A 25,690-nucleotide genomic window follows, 5' to 3' on the forward strand; every position below is an offset into this window, starting at 1 on the left:
CCATTCGGTTCTGGTATCTCTGTACTTAGTTCAGATGGCCCACCTGATTCGGACTTGGCTGATCCAGGTTCTGTTGCCTCTCCATTTGGTTCTGGTATCTCTGTACTTAGTTCAGATGGCCCACCTGATTCGGACTTGGCTGATCCAGGTTCTGTTGCCTCTCCATTCGGTTCTGGTATCTCTGTACTTAATTCAGATGGCCCACCTGATTCGAACTTGGCTGCTCCAGGTTCTGTTGCCTCTCCATTTGGTTCTAGTATCTCTGTACTTAGTTCAGATGGCCCACCTGATTTGGACTTGGCTGCTCCAGGTTCTGTTGCCTCTTCATTCGGTTCTAGTATCTCTGTACTTAGTTCAGATGGCCCACCTAATTCGGGTATTCTTAGACCTAGTTCTAGTGCTCCTGAATCTAGTTCTGGCACGCTTACATTTAATTCTGGTGATCCTGCAACTAATTCTGGTGCTTCTGAACTATATTCCTGTTCTTCTAAATCAGTTTCTGGCATAGGGACTAATGCAGTAATGTCTCGTGAAGACAGAAATATGTAAATACCTTGTTCTGGGTCTGTAACTGATGCACTCAGTTCTTGACTGTATCTGCTTGGCGTGGTATATGGTTCCAAAGCACGTTTCTAAATAATATTGTTAGTTGATAAATAATATGATTTTTAATGATAAAACAAGATTTAGAAATGGTAAAATAACTTTAACATAGCCACCAATCATCGTGCTCAATATAACTTCAGATAAATAGGTTGTAAATAAAACACAATAAGTAATGGTTGATTTATTAGGACGAAACCCATATTGTTGTAATTATATGTTTACAATTGTATGGTAATGGTAATTTTCGCTTTTTTTTAATACGAGAGAAAAATTTGAAAATACCTTCATTAAATGAACGTTTGAAATATCATATCGATATAACTATATAACTGTATCAGACATGATATTAGATTTTAGCCGAAGAGTAAATAATAAGCAACCATAACCAAGTGTCGAATCATGTTTTCTGAAAATAATGGAAATTTAAAAAATCTTTTGATATGATTTAAAAACTAGGTTCAAAAATATGATTTATTGGATTTATTTAACTTATATAATTAGTTCCTATATTATATTAAGTAATACAATAATTTTAATTATACAAAGATCATTAGAGGTACCCGAATGGAATGAAACAAAGATTTGTGCTCTGTATGCCTTGATTTCAGGTATTCTTCCGACATCAATGATATTGGGTGTCGGTTTTCTATTTCCAACATATCATTCAGATAATTTGGTTCTGGAAGTTCCCCGAGTTCATTGTATTTGATTTTCATTAGTGATTTTTGGTCTTTGACTATACTTTTTTTTAACTTGAGATGGTTAATGATGTCCTGATTTCTTTCCAAACAGCTTTGATGACTTACTTTGGAACAGACGGTGCACTTATAGACTGGTTTGAGCACACTCCTTTTGTTACAGTGCATGCATTTATTTAAATGGAAAAAGTAGGACTTTTTAAAACTATGTTCAGTATGCATTTCAATGTTGATTGATATATGTTCAATAAATTCGCTTAAGAATTATTAAAATTAATTAATAAACAAATGACTTGCTGTATTAAAATACATAATATTCGTTGCTATAAGAAATGAAAATATACATGATCAATATAGTTCAATAATTTAATAGTTTTGAATCTGTTTTTTTTTTAAATTTTTGTTTACCTATATATGTGTGCATCGATAAAATGGTTGGATTTTCAATTTTTAGCGTGGTTTTGGATAGAAAAATCTCTAGTTTGTTGATATAATGATATAATATGGTATACAAAATATATGTTATTATAATAATTAAATATTAATAATATAATAAATACAATATTGCATTTATAGTATATTTAGTGATTAGGCTAATACTCTGATAGAGTGATAGATAGTCTTCATTCAAAATTGGTTTTATTATACAGTTATACACTGTTGAATTTAAATTTAGCACACAGTAGAGTGGACCCACTTGTGTATTTTTTCTTTGCATTTCAGCTAAATAAACAAATAGTTACGTCTTATGTGATGATAACTATAATTTTGTCTATATTTATTGGTAAGGTTTATCGATGATAAATTAATAACAAATGGGATAATATAAGATGATTTTTTTGTTAATAATATTAGAAAATACATTTAGTTATAACGACTAAAAATATACGTACCTATATTGAAATAAAATATTAATATTATGTATATAGCAGCAAAGTCAACGTGGGATAGAAAAAATGCGGTTCGCTCTGTTTAGCGAGTTTAATATTAGATACAAAAATATGACAATATAAAAGAGTAATATTTCGATAACATTTATATATGTGTATATATGTCATACTGTTTCATGACAAATATATAGGGCACTGACCCATTTATACATATCTCAGCTTCAATTTGTGGCTGATAATAAAATAATTACCGATAGATACTCTACTGTCACTATGATCATGATATTATTATTCTGTTATTCGACGAATATTTATTGAACAATATAATATATATATTTGTTTTTATAAGACTATAGTATCTATACAAAATATGCTGTAAAAAATATTGTCAAAAAACATTAAAAAAAGGAAAGTGAAAATTTTTAGTAAAATAAATTCAAACAATCATAACTTGGCTACTGCAAAAACAAAGTATATACACACGTATAAGTTTATAGAATTATTCCATAGCGGCATAGCTCATTAGTTGCTACATTAATTAGTTTATGATTTTAGTTTTATAGTTTTATTATATTGTGTTATTTAACTCTGCGATTGCATTTATAAATATATGCTTATACAATTGTATAGATATTTTATATTTATTCAAGATAAATGTATTTATCTATAGTTAATTAATTGTATTAACTAATCAATCTAGAATAATTGCTTTTTTATTATACTTCAAGCACAATACTTTTTATGCCAACCTATAATTAACATTAATATTATATTCTAAATTGTGAACTCATAGGCTCAATGGGGCCTATTATCTTCTTGAAGAATACATTTAATAAAAAAAATATGGTAATGAGTATTCGCATGGTAAAAATTTAAAATAGTGTTATCTATATTATCGATTGTTTTGCAATATACCTATAAATACTAGCATACTACCTACACTACTAACTTATGGAGACTGCTTAATATTTTAACGTAATTATTTCATAGTTCATTATTCGCAGTTCATAATAAGACATCATAGATACCATGTTTGCTCTTTAAAAATCGCCCCCCCCCCCCGTTATCTTGGCCTAGATCCGCCCCTGTTAAAAGTCATATTCTATAGTCACTATTTCCAAGTTTTAAATAGTCATTTAGAAAAATTGGTGCATTTAAAATTAAAATGCCCACCACAATAGTATTTTTTTCTATTTCAATACATAATAAATACAAATTGTGTTAGTCATTAAGAATCAATTTTTGTAACTCCTTATTACACTTAAAATAAGGGGAAGAAAATATGAGAAGTGGCTACTTCCAATCACACGAATTATCGTAATTATATCGAATTATGTCTGGATGAAAAAATAAAGATTGGTACTCGAGTTATATATCCTGTAGGATAAGAGACGATTTTTAAAAATAATTTCATTTAAATTTCTTTCAAATATAATTATTTTTATATTGGTTATAAATATGACGAGACACCATCTTGTGTAAAATGAATGTAGAATATCTATAATATTGAAATGGACAAATTTCTCGGTTTAAAGTACTCGGCACACCGCACAGTAAAATTTGTATAGGTAATAACTTACTTTTTTCGTTAAACTCAAGTATCTCACAAAAATTTACTGGATACTACTCATTTGCAGTACGTATTGTATGATCCGTATTATGATTTGTAAACCTACTTATTATATATGTTAGGTGAATCGTAAAAATAGTCCATACAAATTAAACACTCTGTATCAGTAGGTAGGTATAGACTATATGTCTATATCTTACGTAAGATAAAGACTAAAGAGTGATTTAATACCTAAATATATAAACATAATGACAATAATTACATTGTACCTACTACCTACTTATATTTTATAATTTATAATTTACATATTAGATAATATCTGTATTGAGTACCGAGGTATACTTATTTGATAATATATTACGACTTGATCATAAACGATTTAAGGAGTGCTAAAATGACGTATATTACACAAAGAGGCTTTGCTCCCACACCCTATATACTGCTCATATTAACAATCTTCAAAACGTTAATGTCCCCATTATAATGAGTATAACGTAATTATTAATTTAATACAAATGCATTTATTTTGGTCACACACCCGTTGCACCCACACCTAAAACATTTATTTATAAAGAGTTATCAATTGATCCGTTTATTTTTATTTGTTAATTGGATCTCTTTCATGTACAGATTATTGTTGATTTCCCATATATTATTCCTATAATAATGTGCTTAAAAATATATTTATTATTAAAATGTTCTACTATTTAGTCAATTTTATTATTAAGAACAGAATGAGAGATGAGACTGATTATATAAGTTGTATAGTAAGTATTAATAGTATATTATATACTATATAAATATACTGTTGTCTATTATGGTGTATACAAACTACAAAGTATGTTTTACTTATCTATCGAATACAGAATATGAGTGTTATACTAAAAATCTATACCTAGTTTAGTAGTTTATAGTTATAAATTTGTTAATAATTATTATCTATACAAAAAAGTATACTACTTTTTTTTTAAATTAGCTTAAAAATCTTACTGTTAGATAGGCTCTTTGCCGATATTTATTACGCCTATACAATACCAAAAATACATTTATTGTTTAAAAATCGAAGCAAATTGTTTGCTCCAAAACGTGATGACATCTACAAAAAAAAACCATTGTAATAGTGATATATTATAGCACTAGGGGCTATGGCAGTATCCCTACTCAGAATTTAAAAACGTAAAATTAATTTTTATAGCTGACATAACTTTGTAATAATTAAGATTAAACTGAAAAAAAAATAGCAAATGTCTAAAAATACAAATTCATATTATTATTATAATCTACCTGACTAGTCCCTACCTTTATCAATCTGTTTAGACAAAAATAGTAAAAACGATTAACGATATACATATTATAGGTATAAAAGAAAAAATAAATGAAAGAATTTCTAATAATATTATATTATAATTGTCTCCAAGTCAAATAACTATTTTCAACGGATGTTTACATCTCGTGCGATGGACGGTTATGTATTTACTACCGATATTTTATACTTGCAATTTCACAACATGGTAAAATAAGCACAGCTATATGTCTATATTAAATTATCACATCAATAGGTATTCTGTATACAGTGTAGAAGGTCGACAAGAGTAAACATAACGCGCTGACAAAGAATTTGTTTAATTACATTTAATAAAATATTTACCTATATATATATATATATATATAGTATATACATATTAATAATTATATAGAATTATTTAAGAGGACGTAGAACCCGCACGTGTTGTCTCCGTCTTACACGCGTGCGACGTGCAACATATCAAATTTTTTTTTAGCCGTTCCAAGTCATTACGACTCTTCTACGCGGAGAAAACTATTCGCCGATTTCAATGGTAAGGCCGTTGCTCAAAAAAAATAATAAACAACCATTTCAAACTTCGGGATAACGACCACCAAAGTATAACTTATTTCAAGCAGACGAACATTTCTGATATTGAAAAACGGTTTAATCTTGAGCGGAGTTCAGAGAGCAAAATCTCTGCACGACAAATCGCGTCATTTTTAGATCCAAGGTATAAAAATTTGGACCACGAACCCATCATTGCACGAGAAAGCATTCGATCAACCGGTATCGATTTATTAAATAAAATCAATTTAGTGCGTGACAAGTGAAGTACACGACGCGAACCATATCACTTCAACAAAACGCACTTGAATTCCTTTTCGGTGATGATGTTACCGAAGTCAACGATTTTGACGACCTAGTTTCAGAATAATTTGGCTGAACCTCAATTAAGGTTCGATTTAAATCCGTTTGATTGGTGGAAATCTAGAGAAGATAAATATCCAGCAATCGGAATTTTGGCAAAAAAATACTTATCAATACCCGCCATGTCGGCGAGTTCCGAACGATGTTTTTCCACGGCTGAGAACGTAGTGACTTCGAGTAAAACATCATTATTGACAAATAATGTTGATTTGTTGGTTTTCTTACATCAAAACAGAAACTTAATACCATAGTATTATTATTATTATTCATATTTATATTATTTCTTTTTGTATTTATTAAAAATTCACCTTTATTATAATCATTCATTTTACACATACTATTATAATAATTATTCCTCAATCGACTTAATCCCGTAATAAACCTATTTAATTATTTTGTAACAATAAAGAAATTCATTGCAATATTAAAATTTAAAATTATTCTTATTTGCATTTTTAATTAAATTAATTGTGCTGTATTGTGTATCTGTTTTTTGTTTGTTTGAAAATCGTTATTATAAAAGTACTAAATACTTGAATTTACTGTAGATTTAAAGATTTGAATACACAATACGCTAATGGCAAAGTACACACTATAATACGTGATTACGTGGAAGCGTCTACCTATACATAATATATTAATATGTTAAGTTAACAAAATTAGTTAAGTAACTGGAGAGCTATAATTTTTAATATACACTTGTTGCCTATAAATACAATTTGTTTAGTCTTCGTAATTTTGTATCGATTTTTAAACTTAATTTTCAAAATGTGGTGCATGCAGAACTATTAATAGTTAGGTACTAATGGGTACTATTTAATACCATTAATACCTATCTATTTTTAATAAGGATTACAATATCACAGATTTGAAAGTGAAATAATGATTTCGGGTAGCAAATAATGCACCATGCAAGATTATTTCCGTTTTCATTTAAGTCACATAAACTTTAAATGGTTTTAAAGTTTAAAAAAGCTACTTATTTAAACTTATATACATTGTAGAATGCAACAAGACTAATCAGTTATCACACAATTGTTGAGCAAATAATTGAGTAAGTTGCTTTTAAAGTTTGATGGCCTACCACAGTTAAAAAATAAATTTTTTTAACTGATAAATTCATAAAGCTCACAACTAAAATTTAAAATTTAAAGTCATTCCATTGATTATGATTTATAAGTTAATAACCTATTTTACAAATAATAGGATATAATACCAACAATTTAATCTTAATAAAAATCATAAATCACTATCTTTACATTGATATTTGATACTTTGCATAACTGCAATCAAACCATTCAAACCAATAATTTTTTTTTCAAATTTAAATTAAATAATAAATTATTATCAAGTAATTTGAAAAAAAAACATATTTTTTCATGAATGCATTTTTTATTAAGTGTTATAGGCTATGTAATTTAGCTGAATTCTTATATATTTAATAACTTATTTATTTATATTAAAATATATTGTTAGTTAAAAAGTTACCCAACAAGTAAAATACAGTGTCAAACAATTTACAAATAAATTTAATATTAATTTTACTTTGTTTTTTAAAAATATTACATTATAATTACAGAAATATAAATTCTACAAGTCTATAGAAGACGATAAACATACTATTTACAGTGACATTTATATTATACATAAAAAAAAAAAACAGCCTGTTATGTCTGTTTGATATCAGACTTAACGCTGTTAATGTGTCATAATTATTTTGAACAAAATTTATTGCAATCTTGTATATGATCTATTCAGACTCAATGCAGGAGATTTGTTGTGGTCGCTTGAATAACTTCTGTTATAGAATCCTACATGTGTAGGAGATGGTGAATTTTGTGGACCTAAACATAATTTAAAATTATAGAATTACCTTGAATTAAATAAATTATTATTTAATGTTGTACTACAATCAATGCTTAAGCTCACTTTTAATAAGAGGAATATATTTGCTGTTCAATGAAAATCCATAAAAATAAACTAAAAAACAAATTTTAATGTTTTAATGCACATATTAAAATAAAAAAAAAACTTACCAACTAAAGACGTAATTATTACTGTAACCAAACCAATGATGTATGGGTTTGAAAATATACTATTTGAAAAACCAGAGAACAGTCCTGGCAGTGGTGACTGTTGAGTTTTTTTAGTATCATGTTGATTGGCATTGGGCAATTTAGATTTTGAAAAATCATATTCATTTAATGAACGAGATGTCACAACAGGTATCTGCAATTAAAACAAATATATATTATTATTATCTATTAATCAATATTAATAAACCAGGAACAAACCTTAATATTTTGGTGAGTTAAGTTTGATGATACGATAATATAAGTATCAAAATGTTGACTATTCCAAAAACTATCACTCACATCAAATGAATAAACTTTTTCATTTTGGCTTTCATTTGACAGCATTGGAAGCACAAATGAATCATTGCTAGATGTAACCTAACATATTACAAAAAACATTAGGTGTTACAGTTACAAAAAATTTAAGAATATTTTTACCTTGATTTGTGATAGAACTTGAGGTAAACCGACTATAATAAGTTTATCTTTGCCACTGAACTGGCCAAAAAACAACTCTTTTTTGTTGATAAAGACAGATGGTAAGAATGTAATATCTTTAAGCTCAGTAAATACACTCCCAGTAGAAACCTGAATGGTAATTTTAGCTTCAAAAAGACTCAAATCCTGGTCAATTATTGGAAGGGGTGTCAATTTACAACTGTAAAAACCTAAAAATATATATAATATAGTACATGACTCTAAAGGAAGTAGTTAGAAAACAATCACAAAAGTTTAGTAGTAATTATTGGCAATATTTTGTTGAGAAGTAAATAAAAATAAAATGTTAATTGGGGTAGTAACAATAAGATAATAAAATATTTAATGAATCAATTAATGGAAAAATTAAACAAATACAATATGGACCAATCAGTTATTGATACAAATTATATTCTGGGATATTGTACAGAAAAATAGTTATACTTTTACAGATTAACATAATATTATACAAGAATATTAGATAGCTATATTCTGATGATAATTCTGATGAGTAATATTTTAAAAAAATAATCATTATTACCCCTTGTGAAACAATCAATAAATATTGATAACAATAGAAAAATTAAAAATTAAATAAATACCTGTTTTTTTGTTAAAATGAGGACTGACATCAAATACACGACTTATTGAAGGAGTTTTCAATTGACTAGATAAAATAGATTCAAAATGAACATCGCAAACAAATGGAAAACGCTTAACAGTATTCTCCCGATTCGAACAATCATCATCACGCCATTCCCACATATTTCCTTTTTTATTTTTAACTAATGACACTGACTCTTGTTCGTTCAGTAAAATTAATGGAATATCAATAATAGCGCTGTTGCTTAATGTCTTTTTCTCAAAAGGCAAAATCATTATCTAAAATTGTATATTTAATTAACAACTAAAAGTCTAAAAATATTAATTAATAATTATAAAAATTAAAAGAACTACGTACGGTTTTGATTGGTAAAATATTAATGCTTGTAGATGTCGTGAATTTATTATTAGAATAGGTCACAAAAACTTCTGAAGGTGCCATAGCTACACTAAATCCTGATGAATTATCAACAGATAATGTTTTCAAATTATCTGATACCCACTCACTAGCATCTTCTTCACTGAATTGTACAGGCATTAAAAAACATATAACATCTCCAACAGTAACAGTAGCCTACAAATAACAATTAAGTAAATAATAAAAATAATAAGTAATAATAAGTTTAATAATAGTAGTGTAATTATCGCTAATTATGTTTCGGATAAATTACTCAATAAAGTAAATATTAATGTAAACATCAATTATTTTTTTAAGTTTATACTATAAAACTATTCCCTCAAGCCACTGTAGTAAAGATAACATCCATTATGCTTTTTGTAAATATTTTTTTATGTATAGCTTGTATAAATTCTAGCTTAAAAAAAAAAAAATATTATAAAACTATAATTAAATTGTTGTTCATCATATAGTTTATAAATATTGATATAGTTCAACGAGAAGACTCTATTATATGTTAATGACATGGCACATGAGTATATGATATGACATATTGAATAAAATTAGAAAATTTTGATTTTTAATATTGACAAGTATAATATTTAATTATTCATGGTTCAGCAACACTAGGGAAATAGTTAACTTAAAAATTAAATTAAAAAATATTTACATGTTTTTAAATAGAACATAATTCAAAATGGATTTTTACATTGCTTAAGTGTTATATATGTTTATATAATCTAACAATTTTTTTTGCATCTTAAAATGTATTTAATACTGTTAGTTATTTATAACTGTTATAACTTATAAGTAAACTCAAATGTCTTAAATATTCAATACAAAATATAATATATTATGCTTGCGTTTATAGATACAAAATAAAATACAAAAAATATATTTCTTTCTTTTATAAATTTTTAATTTTTATGTAATTTGCTCTTTTCAAAAATAAAATAACAAAATTGTCAAGGTGTAAGTTTAATTAAAAGAAAATTATTGAATTTCCTACTTTATTTTTATTTATTACTTTTAATACTTATTATAGTTTTAAGTAATTAGTAAAAAAAATGTATATCTTTAATCAACAATAAATAGTACTGCATATGATATTTAAATTTAATTATTAGATACTTACTTTATTGGGATATATGAGATGTTCAACATGGAATTTAATATAATCTTCTTTAAAGTGATATACTCCTTCATCCCAAACTTTTAATATTACTTCACCAGATTCAAACAAAGAAACTTCCATAATATGTTTTTGATCACCCGGTGTCATTGAAATCTTTTTAAAAATAAAATATTAGGTATTTATCCAAACATTCAAATAATAAATAGAATACTCCCATACCTTATTTTGATGACTTGTAAGGAATTTTAAATCAGAATTAACAGCCTTAAACTGAGCTCCTTTTTCATCATGATAAGACGTTATTAATTTCAAATTCATTCCACTTGGTAGAACAGACATTTGTGAAGAATCTTTTGAATTTATATTGGTTTCAATATTTATCATAATATAGTTCACATGTTTTACCTATAATGATAAAATTATATAATAATTTTACTATATTAATCTTATATATTTAAATAAAAATATTAAGTATCTACTTCAATGGGCACATCTAAAGATTGTGTTATATCAAAATCTTCTGTTGAAGTAATAAATACATGAGCACGACCAACTTCATTTGTTGTTTTAACGTTTCCAGAGTTTTCATCAACAGAAATTGCTAATGCATTTAATGCATTATGTCTTTTATCCAATTTAGAATTGCCAATAATCTGGAATGATTGTTTGGCTACCTAGTAAAATAAATAAATAATTAATATACAGCTAGATTAATAATACAATTCACTTACTTTGTTTTTATTTGTCATTAATGTGAATTCAGTATTTGGAGTAACTAATAAACTATTTAATAACAAGTCATGTGAAATCAAACGTAACTCTTCATACACAGTTATATCGATGAAATTCGTAAAAACAACCTTTGTAGATGGGTCTGATACTGAAACACTAATTCTTGTGTTTCCCGTTTTGACAGCACGAACACGAATTGATATTCTATCTTGTTCGCGTACCTAATAAACATAACAATGTAATTTAATCCCATAGAATTATAAAAAAATGTGAAAAAAAAATACTTACTAGTATTCCTGTATTTTCTAAAATGTCATAAATTTGAACAATTCCAGCTGATGATGTGGTCCAATGGAATACTAAAGATGGATGAATAGTTCCAATTATAATAGGATTTAAAGAATCGGGTATACCACGAACCCAAGCTGGCATCACTTCCCCGACTTTCAATTTTAATAATGGCACTTCAATTTTAACATTATTTAATTTAATTACTCTAATTGTTATTGTATCTTTAGAATATATAACATTCATTCCACTTATCACATCAACACCTACAGCTATACCAGTTATTTTAACAGATCCTACTTTTAAACCTTTAACTATTCCTCCATTGGAAACTTTGGTAATTTGTTCATCTTCAGAAATAAATTCAAAAACACTTTCTAAATGTGGTCCACCAGAAACTGTTAGCTGATAACTTGATCCAACCGCCAATGTTAAATTTTTAGGAGATAACCTAAGTTTAGAATAAACTTGAATAGAGGTAGTTTGCGTATGAATTTGTTCCATAGGAGATATATCAGCAACAAAATATAGATTTGTTTTGCCCAATGATGATCCCATAATTGAAAATTCTGTTTCATATGTCTTTTCAGGTATACTCAATTCTGGTTTAATTGTCAACATGGAATTAACTTCAATTACTGGTCGAATATTTACTACACCTGGCTGAATGGGAAGAGAATGGCCTTCAGAATCATAGAGTTTTACAATAGCTTTTATGTTTCTTCCAATTTCAACTAAAGTATTTGTTAATAGTAACATACTATGGATATTTCGTACTTTAAATGTAACTTCAGCTGGCTTAGATTTGACACAAAGATCTTTAATACTCATTACCAAATCCCCTGGAGTTAATGGACTTATGTCTATTTGTCTTCCTCCATTATGTGTTACTTTGGCTACTGTTTGTGTACTTAACTGTATTTTAAAGTATCCACTTCCTTGATGACCATAAATTGATTTTTTAATCCCAGGATTATTAATAACCAACATTTCTTCATGTGTTAAGCGAGGATTATCGAATAAAAGGAAAGATATAGAATGTTTAATAGTTGGAATTATTTCAAATACTTCATCATTAGATGTTAGAAAAGAACCAAACCGTGAGCTATTTGGAACAACAAATGGTTTCTTATATCCAGTTAACTGAAAAACAGCTTCAGTAGAGCCTTCTTTACTTAATGGTTCTAAAATACTATAATGATAGTTAGGAAATTGGAAACCATACTCTGTAATTTCATTCAAATTAAATGAATCAATAACTCTTACAAGATCAGAATCTGTAATAACCCAGCTTGCATTTATCATTGTAGCATTATCAAAAATATTCCCATCTTCATCAATTATATTAATCCGAACAAATAATTGTTCATGTATATAAGCTAATATATTATTAGAAGACTTAGATATTGGACAATCGTCGTCTGTATCTGCTACAAATACTTTTACAAACTTTGGAGATGCACATACAACATCTACTGAAGTCTGTGATATTATTTCTGATTCAAATCTATTAATAACAGGATTACTCTTGATAGTTAGATTTGCTCGAGTTGACCCAAAACTTAAACATGTAATAGTGTATGCATAAGTTTTATGTCCATCAACATCTCGAATCACAGGAAGCTCATTATATGTCACCAAATTTTCATCAACTTTAAATTCTACATTATAACCAGCACTATGGCCCAACCAAGGTTGAGGACCTCCATAGAATAACAAGGTAGTTGAACAACCAGGTGCTAACACTGTATGTTTAGATTCTGGGCGTAATGGAACTAATTTCTTATATGTACTCACAATAACTGAAGCTTTTAAAATTGTACTACTTGTATGAAATGTGAATGTTACTTTGGAAGAAGCCACTGAATCTGAACGTAAGGAAAATGCGGTGCAAGATTTATTTAAACTATGGTCAAAATTTTGCAATATAAATTGAGAGTTTTCAATCTCAACTTTAAATTGATCATGATTGCATTTTGTAACACTTAATTCTTCTTCAACTCCAGGTACTTTTGCAAATAGATGCATATATAAAATAATATTTTTGCCTACTTCTTGTTCTACAGGATGAGCAATTATTTTTAAATCATCTGGTTCGAGAACAAAAATATTAGCACTATCTCGATTTAATGAATCTCTTGTCATTGTAGCTGATATATTTGTTTTTCCTAATCCTTGAACTGTAACAAGTCCATTAGATGAAACTGTACTAATAGTAACATCGTCACTATTCCAAGTATATTTCTTATCTCCACCAGTAGCTTCTAATGCAAATTGTAATCTGAAATTTAAAAATTAAAACATTTAGTTGTATTAATTATAAATTATAAGAAAATCGACCATATTTTAACATTTTAAAAAGTGTCTTATAGTATAAGATTCATAATGTTGAGGTATAGTATTATTTTATACTGTTTTTACAGAAAATTATGTAAAGACTTCACATATGTAAGTGAATATGGATTATTATAAAAGTATTATATGGTAAATAATGTTTATATAATACACATGTTACCACAATATTTTGTCTTTTAAAAGAAAAAAAGTTATCATTTAAAGAAATAGTGGCACCAAACCTATAACCCAAGAGGGGCGACTACTTATAAATAACAACACTGACCGACAATAACATATGCAGAGTACTATTAGTTTCAAATAAGTTGTTGAAGTACGTATAGTCAGCATAAATATTGAAAGGTATGGCATAAAAAGTGATGGGTAACAAGAAATAATTTTTGCCCTTCCGCCCACCCAAATTAAGTTTAGTTCAATGCCATTGTAATGAGATATTGTTTCATTATACATTATTATGGGTAGTACGTTTACAACAACTCCATTCAATATTGGCTACATATATAAAATAGTTAACTATAGTGAAAGTGTACCCACAAGGGATATTTGAAAATATTTGGACTAGTTTATTTATATATAATTATTAATCTGTAAATATGTATATTTTTTTTTATTTTATTTAAAAAAATTGTTATATATACATGTTATTATTTAACCACTGGTTTATAGGTAGCTTAAAAAACTATACTCGTAACATTACTAGACACTAGTTGATGCATACTATAAACCATCCCACTTTAAGTATGAAAGTTATAAAAATTTAAGCTCAAGTTTCAGAAATATTCAAATATAAAATAAAATATGTGTGATATTTATGATAACAATATAGTAAATTTAGTATACAATAAAAACTAAAAACTATTAAATAAAACATTTATCACTTTATCAGTATTTGATTTATACTATTTTATGAAACTTACTATGTTGTTCTAGGTACTAGTAAACATAGAAAACTGTGAACAATTGTGCATTATCACAATTATAAATAATGATTTTACTTTAAGACCTTTAATATAATATATCAGGATAAACAATAAGTTCTGCATTATTTTTGTTTTATTATTAGTTTTTGAAATTCAATTGTTTTTACACACTTAAATTAATAATTATTAATTAATGAAATTTTTTTTTTCCTAAATAATTTATCTATTAAGTAAATAATATGTTTTTATTTATATGATTTAACATAAATATAAAAAAATTAATGACATTACTTGTTGTTTAGGTTTGCATGCCACGGAAAAACAATTAAATCTGGTTTAACTTTCACTCTTGAATAAATAGATACAGAAGTTCTAGCAGAAGATCTAGAATCTTCATATGGTTTTAGTAATGATGCTTCTATTTGTGGCGATCCTAATTTAATAGGTTGGACAATAACGTATGATCCATTATTTGACGTTTCCAATACGTCAAAATACTCTTCGGGTAAATTCATTATTACTTTCACATTGGGTCCAATATTAATGGACTGATTATGACTAGAGAAAAAAAAATATTAAATTCAAATAGACCATAAATATTAAATTCTCCTTAAATACTATACTTGTTAAATAGATGAACTTCCAATTCGTATATACCATTAATGATTAAATTACGTCGATTATAAGGTTTAACAACAATTGACAAATAATCTGCATTTGAGATACTAACAAAACTGCTGATTGATTTAGGAATAGTATCGTTTTTGAATTCAGCCTGATTATCAATTAAATTTAACCTAACTTGACCATTTTTAAGACCACGAAAGAGACCACTGTCATTTTCAGTCTTCAGTAAACCTGAAGTTGTTGATTTATCGGTTTCTATAGAATATTGACTGGAAGGTAGTTGGATCTTTACTAACTTTTCATTTTGTATCTAACCAAAATAACGTAAATAAATTTCACCATATAATATTATAAATACACTTTAAAGTTAATTACTTGATATATATCAATTTGGATAAGATCCCCAGGTAAAATAACAACATGGGATGGTTCGAGTCTTAAATTTGCAATGACTGATAGTTCAAGTTGTGTGGTAGGCTCATCAAACATAGACAATTTCACAGAAACCTAAAATATTAATTAGTTAAAAATTAAACTAATTTAAGTATTACTAAACAAAATTTAAAATTAAAAGACAATTTACTTACTAAGACTGATCCAGTTTTAACTCCTTCAACAAGAACCATATGACCTTGTCTATTTTTTTGATCTAGATCATAAAGATCTGGTGGCGTTCTATATGAAGAATCTTTAAATGATATGAATTTTAAAACTGTGTTTATAGGACTTCTAAGCACTTTTAAAGACCAATTAAATTCTACACCATCCAATGTTGTAAATTTATTTCCTTTAATAAAGTAAAAACAAAACTGATAAATAAATTAAACATTGACCACATTTTTACAGTAATCATATCTTAATTTTAAATAATTAAAGTTGGTGCTAATGAATTATTTATTCAATATAAAATTTAAAATTATAAATTCAAATAACATGTTTAAAAATATTGTCTTATCATAAATAGATTTTAGTGGTTGTACCAAAAACATGAGAGAAATGATTTTATAATAAATGTAATATTTTGATATCAATAAGCGTTTATTTAGACTATCAGCTAAAATGAAATATTATAAAATAATAAATAACCTTAATAACACCTAAAATTAATTAATTTTTTTTTCTCTATTAATACTATTACTAGCTTTTACAGACTATAAATAACAGTATAATAATATCTTAAATATTAAGTCTTGCAACTTATACTGGTCTTAAATAACTCATAAGTACCTTGATCATCAAATGCAGATACTTCAAAAAGTTCTGGCGCATCTCCAACAATTAGCTCTCTAGTCTTTGAAGAAATCTGTAAAGACTTAATAGTATCAACGATGACATCACAACGTATTTTTTCACCAGAAATAGCATCCTCTCCGAATAAAATGGCTGTTCTGCGCACTTTCTCATTTGTTAATGAAGACACAGCAACTTTACCCGAACATCCAAGCGTTGGATTCACATCCAAGGGAGCGAGTTTGATAATATTTTCACCTCTGAATATTGACCTAAAAAAATACTGTTATTAGTAGAGGTACAAGAGTTATGGACGTGACTCTAAATAAAAAAATGGTTTTTGTTCATTTGGACTACAATCAAAACAAGTAATGGTAGGTCAATAACGAACGTGGAACAACATTAACATTCATCAACATTTTACCACTGAGATAGGGGTGCTTAATACAAGTAGTGTGCAACAGCAACATAAAAATCATAATCGATTCAAAACACTTACCATTTGTAACAGCCATCGTCTGTCACTTCTACATTAAATTTCACGGAGAACGTGTCAAATACCGGTAACAACACGCGGGGAACGTTGAGTTTAGATCCAAAAGTATTATTAATACATAAAATGCCAAGTATTATTGGCAATAATTTAGTTGAAAACATTATCCCGATTTATGTTGTTGTGAATCCAACAGGAATTTCACGAAATAATCTCGTCGCTGTAAATGTTATAATTTTACATTGTAAATATTAAATAACGTAAGTACCTATACGTAGACGCGAATTCGTAAAATGTAACCGTGAAGTATCAACTATCAAGTAGCCGTTAAAGAATGACCGTCAACCGAATAGGTACCGATCTTCGTAAAAAACTAACCTCAAAGGTTGTTATCACTTATCACGATGGTGCACATTGGCGTGAATAATATTTACATCAAATACTATGGTATACAGAGTCTTGCTAATAAATTATTAGTAAGTAAGTCTATGTATTTACCACGATTTAAACTTTGACAGTTGTTGTATATAGAATTATAGACATATAGACACACAGCATATGCGGTACCACGAATGAAGATAATTTACGATATACTTTAGTTTATCTTAATTCGTGTCCGGCACATACTCTAATATAGGTATTTGAAAAAAATTTGTCAATCAAAATTGAATACAAGGTTAATAATTATAAGTTGTGCTTATCGCAGTAAAAAAAAATCAAAAATCGTTAGTCACAATTTTGTTTATAAGCATTTAAAGTTCAAATGTTTACAAAATTTATCAAAATCGCGAAAATTTGCAATGAATTTTGAAGTTGAAAATTCATACAATTTTTGTGATTTATCCCTAAGGTTAAAAAATCCAATACAAGGTTATCCATGAGTTTTCCTTCAAGTAACTGTATAAAATAAATTCTAGCGTCAATATAGAAAACATTTTATGAGCGTATGAAATTTAATTTTTTACGAAATCGCGTAAAATAACGATATATTACATTTTAAATATAGCTAATAATGTAATATATCCTAGTAATTATCCTAGACTGACAAATCAACTCCGTTTAGAATCGTTTTTCGTATACAATGATACTTGTCATTGCATTAAAATGTAACACATCTATTATAGTGACCTACTCTCCATCTCTACTATACAGCAGAGCGATACCCATTTGCCTACCCTTTTTTTTTATAGATATTTAATGTTTAAATTTTTACAAAAGTCAAAAATAATTATTTTAATAATGAAAAATAAATAAAATGATATTAATTATTTTGTTATAATTTTAGAATATTATTAGTTGAGATTTAAGACTTATGCTTATTATGAATTTAACTACCTAAATGTATGGTGACCAGATATAAAAATTTAAAAAAAGTACATATTTTTAAAACTTAGCTCCTTCTCTGTCGTAATTACCCAATGCGTATACTATTCTACCCGTTTTACTCATATTTCTATAGGTCATCTCCTTCTATAAAACTCGTTTTTTTTTCATCTAATTACTCTCTTTTATTTTATTATTATTATCAATTATAAAAACCAATTATTTTAAATTATAATGTCAACTCATTTAGAGTATGTCTTTATGATGAAATTACTTTGATATTGAAGTATTTAAAGTAAACTTTAACTAAAGTAAAAATACCAAGTGTAAAATTTAAATATATACGATTTAGTATATCTTAAATCGCGCTATCAACCAATAAGAATGCTTTAGGTCGAACCATAAAATATAAAATAATAATCAAATTATAAAAAATAGTAAAAAACACATAAACACGTATTAGCCCATAATAATTTAAAAAAAAAAATACAATATCATGTACTTAACACTATTGGTAAGGACATTAGGACACATGTCAAAAAAGAGTACTATCCTACGAAAAATAGTACGTCTGGTCAGTGGTCACCATACCTATATGCAATGGTATTTTCAAAATATGTAGTTTATCTATTTATACTATGATTACTATGAACATATTCACACTGTTTTACAGTAAGATGGTGTGTTGTCGTGTTGATCGGGGATTTCAATGTTTACCACGAACATTAAACTACACCGAATTTGTATTATCATACAGTTATTACGAAAAACCTACGAAAACCCTTACATAATTTTACTACGTAGGTATCATGTAAAATTGTATATTTCTATAACCAATAACCATTTTAATTAAAAAAAAAAACTATTTATCATTATAATTTATAGTTGAATTATTAACTATTTAACTTCTTAATTTATTAATACACTATGTAACGCTAGTTTGCCATTATAAAAAAATATGTTCAATTATTGAAAACAATAAATTTTTTTATTGGAAAAATGTTTCTATATGTATAGCGATTGAAAAAAGTATAAAGTATTAAATAAAAAAATTAAATAAAAACGTAAAAAAGACCATCTAAAAGTATATATGATATAACAAGTATACCTATATTATAGTTCAAATCGAAATCCTTGTTTTTAAATAGTATCTACATGCTGACCGAATAGATTGATAAACGTAGGTATAATACTCGCTGGCTAGTAATACAAACAACGCTATTCTCGTCGTCTGGGAGATTTTCGACGACCGAGTTTTATTATTTCTGGAGTTCATTATTATTCCGAACAGCCTCACTGTAGCTTATTGCCATACTCCGTACCTATAACTTTTAATAACAGTCATCGGATTACATCAAATACAAAAATGGCCGTCACAATTAATTACTTCTATCAGTTCATCTTCGATAAATTCGAAGATTTGATTTCAACTCTGATGGAATACGAAAATGATATAACCGTATATTTAACATCATTCGAGGACGAAGTGTTTGGGATATTCATGGTTAGAATGGAACGTGCCGGTGTCGAACAACAACAAATGACATTGTATTTCGAACAATTTGTACTGGCCATGAACGTTGCACCGAACCAATCGTCCTGCATAGAAGACGACTCTGCATCCGTCATTAACAACGAGCAGGATACTGCAGGTATCATTGCCTGCAGTGACGTGTCTCCCGTCATAACATCGGTGGTAGAAACTGCGGTTGACGTGATGGTCCCGGAAAGCGGCGAAGGCGCGGCAACGCTATCTCTCCTAGGAGGAACAGGAGATGGTCCGGCCGTGGGTAAGGAAGTGGTGGGTGTTGCAGGAGCTGCAACCAAGCCACGCAGGAACCGCCTGGCTACTGCGTGGCAGCGTTCCAAACGCGCTTTGCGTTTGTGCTGCGGTTGTTTGTTCCCGTGCAGACGTCGGTAGACACCACCCTTCCCCCACCGCCGAAGACGTCGGCAGGACGACGGTTACGAAATTAGGTAAGGGGGGGGGGGATACGAGACAGAGCACGGACGGTGCGCGGCGGTATGTTGCCCGAGCACGTTTTCCGACCGCTCTTGGACAGACGGGTGTCGCGGGCGTCGCGAGTTCGGACGCCGATGCCGTCGATCACTACGACGGTTTGTCGGGCGCCCGGCGGCTTTCGGTTCGCGTGCGGAACGATGGTGGACGTTGACGACGACGAACGGCTAGCGGTACCGACGCGGGCAACGATCCCGCCCCGGCGGTACCAGTGTATGCATCAGACGGCGGCGCGGGCGACGACTCGTTGCGACGGGGACTTTTTGGCACCAGGTGAGTGACGATGCGTATTGTCTCGAGCTAGGAACACGGACGTCAGCGGCGCCGGACCCGCGTGGAAACTGTGCGTTTCACAGGGTCCGCGGCGGCGCGCGACTCCGGCCGCTACCGCGCGTGGACGACAGACGCGGCCGACTATATGCGTGACACGTCAGTGGCGAGGGGGAGAGCGCATCTCTTTTTCGTCTCGAGGCGAACCGCAGTCGGCCGGGTCGCGCCGTCCGTACGCGGTGGCCGCCGATTCCGCAGGCTCAAATAGTCTTCGCTCGCCTTGTGCCGTTTTGGTCTCCGTCGCTCGTCCAAGAGTCTTCGTCTGCACCGCCGTCCGACGCGCGCATGAAATCGCGCACTAGCCGATCGCCGTCAACCATCGCTCCCGCGGCCGAAGCTGTCGGGCCTCGACTTGCCGTCTAGTGGTCGTCGTGTGTCGTGCGTCCGAGCGAACGATCTCGTGTCACTCGTGTGTTCGTGGGTCAGGTCGGAAAACGTTGCGGAGGTGACCAGTGGCCTATAACACTTTGCATTTTGGCACCGAATCGCCATCTCGTATCCCCCCCCCCTTACCTAATTTCGTGTCGTCTGCCGATGTTTTTTTTTTTATCATTGTTATTGTTTACTTGTTCAAATTTTCATTTTTTTTTTCATTTTTTTTTAATACAAACTGTTAGCCCATATGGCAATTTTTTTTCACAAATCATTTATCACCTCATTCGTTTCACTTTTTGCTACATATCAAAATTTTTTATTATACCATTTTGTACACTTTTTTTATTTGTCAAAATGTATTATATTATCTACGTTAGCCCATATGGCGGATTTTTTTCTGAAAATAATTTTTTGCTTCATACATTTACACTGTTTATATTATCAAAATGTATCACATTTTTGATAGCTCTTACGGCAAGCTTTTTTCTGAAATTAATTTTTGTTTTATTTTCTTTAACTTTTTTTATAATCAAAATGTTTACCAATTATATATACCTTGATTTGTTATTAAAATATGAATAAATTGAAATTCGTATTTACACAATGAATTACTGTTTTATTTTTTATTTATGAGTATATAAATCAATTGTAAAATCTTATAAAATCGTTAAAATATTTTCAAAGCTTATTGCAAGAGAGATTTAAAAGAAGGGGCAGCAAAATAGGTTCAACAATTAGAAGTTAGAAGTGTTAGAACCACCAAGAAGAACTCTACTTGTAAGAATACACCGGGAAGACTATGAGAAAAATAAGCAATTAGATATAGGTACTAAAGAGTATTGTAGCAGACTATAGCGGCAGATTACTAAGACCAATGCAATATTTTTAGTTTCTTCTTTAGTTAAATTTTTCATTAACTTTTACATTTTATGATATAGATACAATTATTTTTACTTGAATGATCAATCTTCTGTTATGAAATATGAATTATGATTAAACCTGTTCAACTCAAAACATTTTTTTCCCTCATTTTCAAGGCAGGAGCAGTTGCTTCTAGTCCTAGTATTCTTATAACAAGCCACCCCTGTCGCCAGTAGTACTAGAGTAGACCCGGGAGAGTTAACCATCGCGAGAGTTTACAATCGCCCGCCAATTCAATTGTGTCGATTTTAATCTACCAAAGTACCAATTTGATCACTACTTTTATGTTTATTTATGTGCTATAAAATATTAATGAACGAATTTCATCAACTTAAAATTTCTAAGTGGTTTATATAAATATTTACTAATATAAAAAGAAAATTTTTTATTTTTAAAATAAAAATCACGGCTTTCAATGGCCACAAAAACTTATTTTTCTTATATATATATATATATATATATATATATATATATATATATATAATATATAAGGAACAATATTTATACTACCTATATTTACGTTCTAAAAATAATTAACACAGAGAGATATAAACCAAACAGGGTCGTATACGATTTCACGTATATTATTGATAACTTTGTATATATAAGTGTCCAAACTCCAAAGCTTCGGGGCCTCCATCTTCCACTAAATATGTAATGTGGTCGGGAGAACATTGTTACGATATTAGTTATCCAGGGATGGTCTTCTATTCCTTATGGATAAGTTTTCCGTAGCTGGGGGTTAAAGTACTACTGCGTGTCTGTGTATGCGGTGTCTATCAATAATAAGACACGTTTGGTTTATATAAATATATTATGATGATATACCATATACTTAAAATTAAAATATACTTTACAGTTTGGTAGATGGCTGTTAATAATTGTATTGCTGCGAATTCGTTGATAGTCAGTGTCGAACTGGTGCCGTGTGTTCTTTTAATTCATTTTAAGTAATAATTCGGACGGGTAAAAAGTGTTGAGTGTGTATATTTTATGTTAGTTAATCATATAGATTGATTAATTTATAATAGGTTTTTCTATAGTGTGCAATCAATGTAATGGTGCTCGCGCTAACTATAGTAAAATCACGTCTGTCGTAGACTTCTCCAGGCCTCCCCTTATATAGTGTCGACAGTGACGTATACTGTAGACAGTTATTGTAAATATAATATTATTATTTAATGTATATGCAAATAGGTGTGAATATTTTAATGTTGAGATAGGTCAGGCCAGTGAAGCGAAATGTGTTGAGGCCCAGTGGCGGCTCGTGTGCTCTGAAAGTGGTAGGGCGATATAAAATTTCTTATTTATGGAAAGTATTGAACACAAATAATATTGATAATAGTTATTTAATTAAATTCATTTAATACATATATAATGATAATGAAATAATAAAATAATAATTGATTACGATGAGTTACGACGGCAAAAAGTAAATAATAAACACACGCAAGTTCAGAATCCGTGCATATCGGAGCATCGGGCGACCTGGCCGCAGTGTTATTATTGTGTTCCCCCTTCTTAGTTTTTGTATTCTGATCATAGTTATTACGGGCGACTTTTAACATCGCCCAAGATCGCATTCACTGGTCGCGGATTTCGGCAACTTGTTATTGGTAATCGTTTCTCAGAAATTGCAAACTCCCATTATCTGATAATGTTTTCATAATATTTATTAGTGTAAATATAGGAAAATTAATTTTTATTTTTGACAATAATAATATTATACTACAATATAAATTTGAAATTTTATATTAAACTTATAAATTAGTAATAAATAATAATTTTAGAAGGGGGGGAGCGACCATCCCGTCGCCCCTATCTACGAGCCGCCACAGCTGAGGCCACAACAAATTTTGCTATTTACATTTCACAGTTTTATACTAAAAAACATTATACATTGTTTTATGAAATAATATGTTAATTTTATATCTACTTACCAGCTCATCAAACGATGTTATCGACATTCGATAATATTTTATGAATTCTTCTGGATAACTACGAAGGGTCATAAATGTCACCTGGAACTGACAATTTTCTGGTCTTTTTAAATTTAAAGGATGGACCCAATGTCGTCTTTTAATTTAGTCTCTTTTTTGTTTCTTGCTGACTTCATGTTCCTCATATAACGCATAAATAATGCATGCGACTTCAATATCATCAAATTCTTCCATATTAAAAAATAAAATAGACGAAACGAAATAAAATGAATTTTTAAGTTCAGTACGAATTGAACAGCAGTCATCCACAACGGGCGGTAACAGCAGTACTAAACCACTAACCTAGTATACGACAAAGTACAAAGAATTGAATGGTTCAAATAACATTTGGCGCGCTTTTTATTTTTGATAAACGCACACAAATCGTCCATTGTGAAAGCGCGGCGCGATTTTAAAACGCGACGAACGCGTTAATACACGTCTAATGTGTAAGGAGTGCGCGTCCGCGATTTAAAATCACCTAGTGTGTAATCCCCTATAAGGTGATACCACAAAGTGGCACTCAACGGGGTTACTTATCCACGATCGAAGACATTTTTGGTGTGTGTGGCGTGTGTGCCCTGGTACAACCTTGTCACCTTTTTTTTTGTGTATTTATGTACAAGTGAAGTATACAACAATCGTGAAGACTTCTGGTAGTTATGAGTATAAAAAACATTAAATATTTTAAAATGGTCATAAAGTCATAATTCAATCGTAAAAAACCAACGAGAGAACACAGATAATTTTCTTAGCTAAAAGTTTGATAATAGGTCATTCACTCTAATATATCAAAACTAAAAGCACACTATTGAAACTGGTGAACGAAAATGTATTGTGTCGTAGTATGTAAGACAAAGATAACACATGTGTGTGCGACGTGCCGACGTCTATTATACGACTATTTTAATTAATATACCTAATAACTTTGAGTAGTAGCCAGTCGGCCGTAATAAAGAACTGATATTCATGTATTTATAGCCCGGTATAGCAGGTATTATAAACAATTTAAAAAAATAACTTTTTATATAACTTGTTTTATATATATAATAATCGTTATCCAGGAAATTTACACATTAATATTAAAGAAAAATAATAATAAATATGAATATGATGAGATTCAATTAATTTTGATTGGAGAGCAAAAAAATTCAATTTGTTTCCGCCCGGGATCGAACCGGGGACCTTGTGCGTGTGAAGCACACGTGATAACCACTACACTACGGAAACCGATGTTGATTTTGTTGTTTAGTATTTTATTTAAATAAACATATTTTGTACAAAACAATAATATAATGATAACTTGATAAAAAATTACTTGTTATCAAATTATCATTTATCGCAGTACTTATAAGTTATAAGTTGAATTTTGTATTAAGTATTTTTTTTATTCATTTATTATTTATTACTAAATACCTAATTATTAAACTT

The 25,690-nt window shown here is 29.4% G+C and overlaps 1 protein-coding gene, 1 long non-coding RNA gene and 1 other non-coding gene across 3 annotated transcripts; all 3 read right to left on the reverse strand.

Annotated features, from left to right (window-relative positions):
- Positions 1 to 7,503: 7,503 nt before the first annotated feature.
- Positions 7,504 to 17,702, reverse strand: LOC132928748 (nuclear pore membrane glycoprotein 210). The gene is made up of 18 exons (XM_060993612.1): positions 17,318 to 17,702; positions 16,816 to 17,090; positions 16,176 to 16,375; positions 15,964 to 16,095; positions 15,585 to 15,898; positions 15,253 to 15,519; positions 11,687 to 13,967; positions 11,398 to 11,619; positions 11,146 to 11,340; positions 10,886 to 11,071; positions 10,667 to 10,819; positions 9,493 to 9,708; positions 9,134 to 9,413; positions 8,493 to 8,722; positions 8,274 to 8,432; positions 8,016 to 8,208; positions 7,909 to 7,959; positions 7,504 to 7,823 (listed from the first exon to the last, which is right to left on the reverse strand). The coding sequence occupies exons 1-18, from the start codon at positions 17,473 to 17,475 to the stop codon at positions 7,708 to 7,710; spliced, it is 5,628 nt and encodes a 1,875-aa protein (XP_060849595.1). The 5' UTR covers positions 17,476 to 17,702; the 3' UTR covers positions 7,504 to 7,707.
- A 5,094-nt stretch (positions 17,703 to 22,796) lies between these two features.
- On the reverse strand, positions 22,797 to 24,417 carry LOC132930857 (uncharacterized). Its single transcript, XR_009662289.1, has 3 exons — positions 24,221 to 24,417; positions 23,138 to 23,424; positions 22,797 to 23,056 (listed from the first exon to the last, which is right to left on the reverse strand). It is a non-coding gene; the product is annotated as an uncharacterized LOC132930857 (long non-coding RNA).
- Positions 24,418 to 25,416: 999 nt separating this feature from the next.
- On the reverse strand, positions 25,417 to 25,489 carry Trnav-cac (transfer RNA valine (anticodon CAC)). Its single transcript has one exon. It is a non-coding gene; the product is annotated as a tRNA-Val (tRNA).
- Positions 25,490 to 25,690: the final 201 nt, after the last annotated feature.

The sequence above is a fragment of the Rhopalosiphum padi genome, chromosome 4 (assembly GCF_020882245.1).
Source record: "Rhopalosiphum padi isolate XX-2018 chromosome 4, ASM2088224v1, whole genome shotgun sequence".
Taxonomy (NCBI): Eukaryota; Metazoa; Arthropoda; class Insecta; order Hemiptera; family Aphididae; genus Rhopalosiphum; species Rhopalosiphum padi.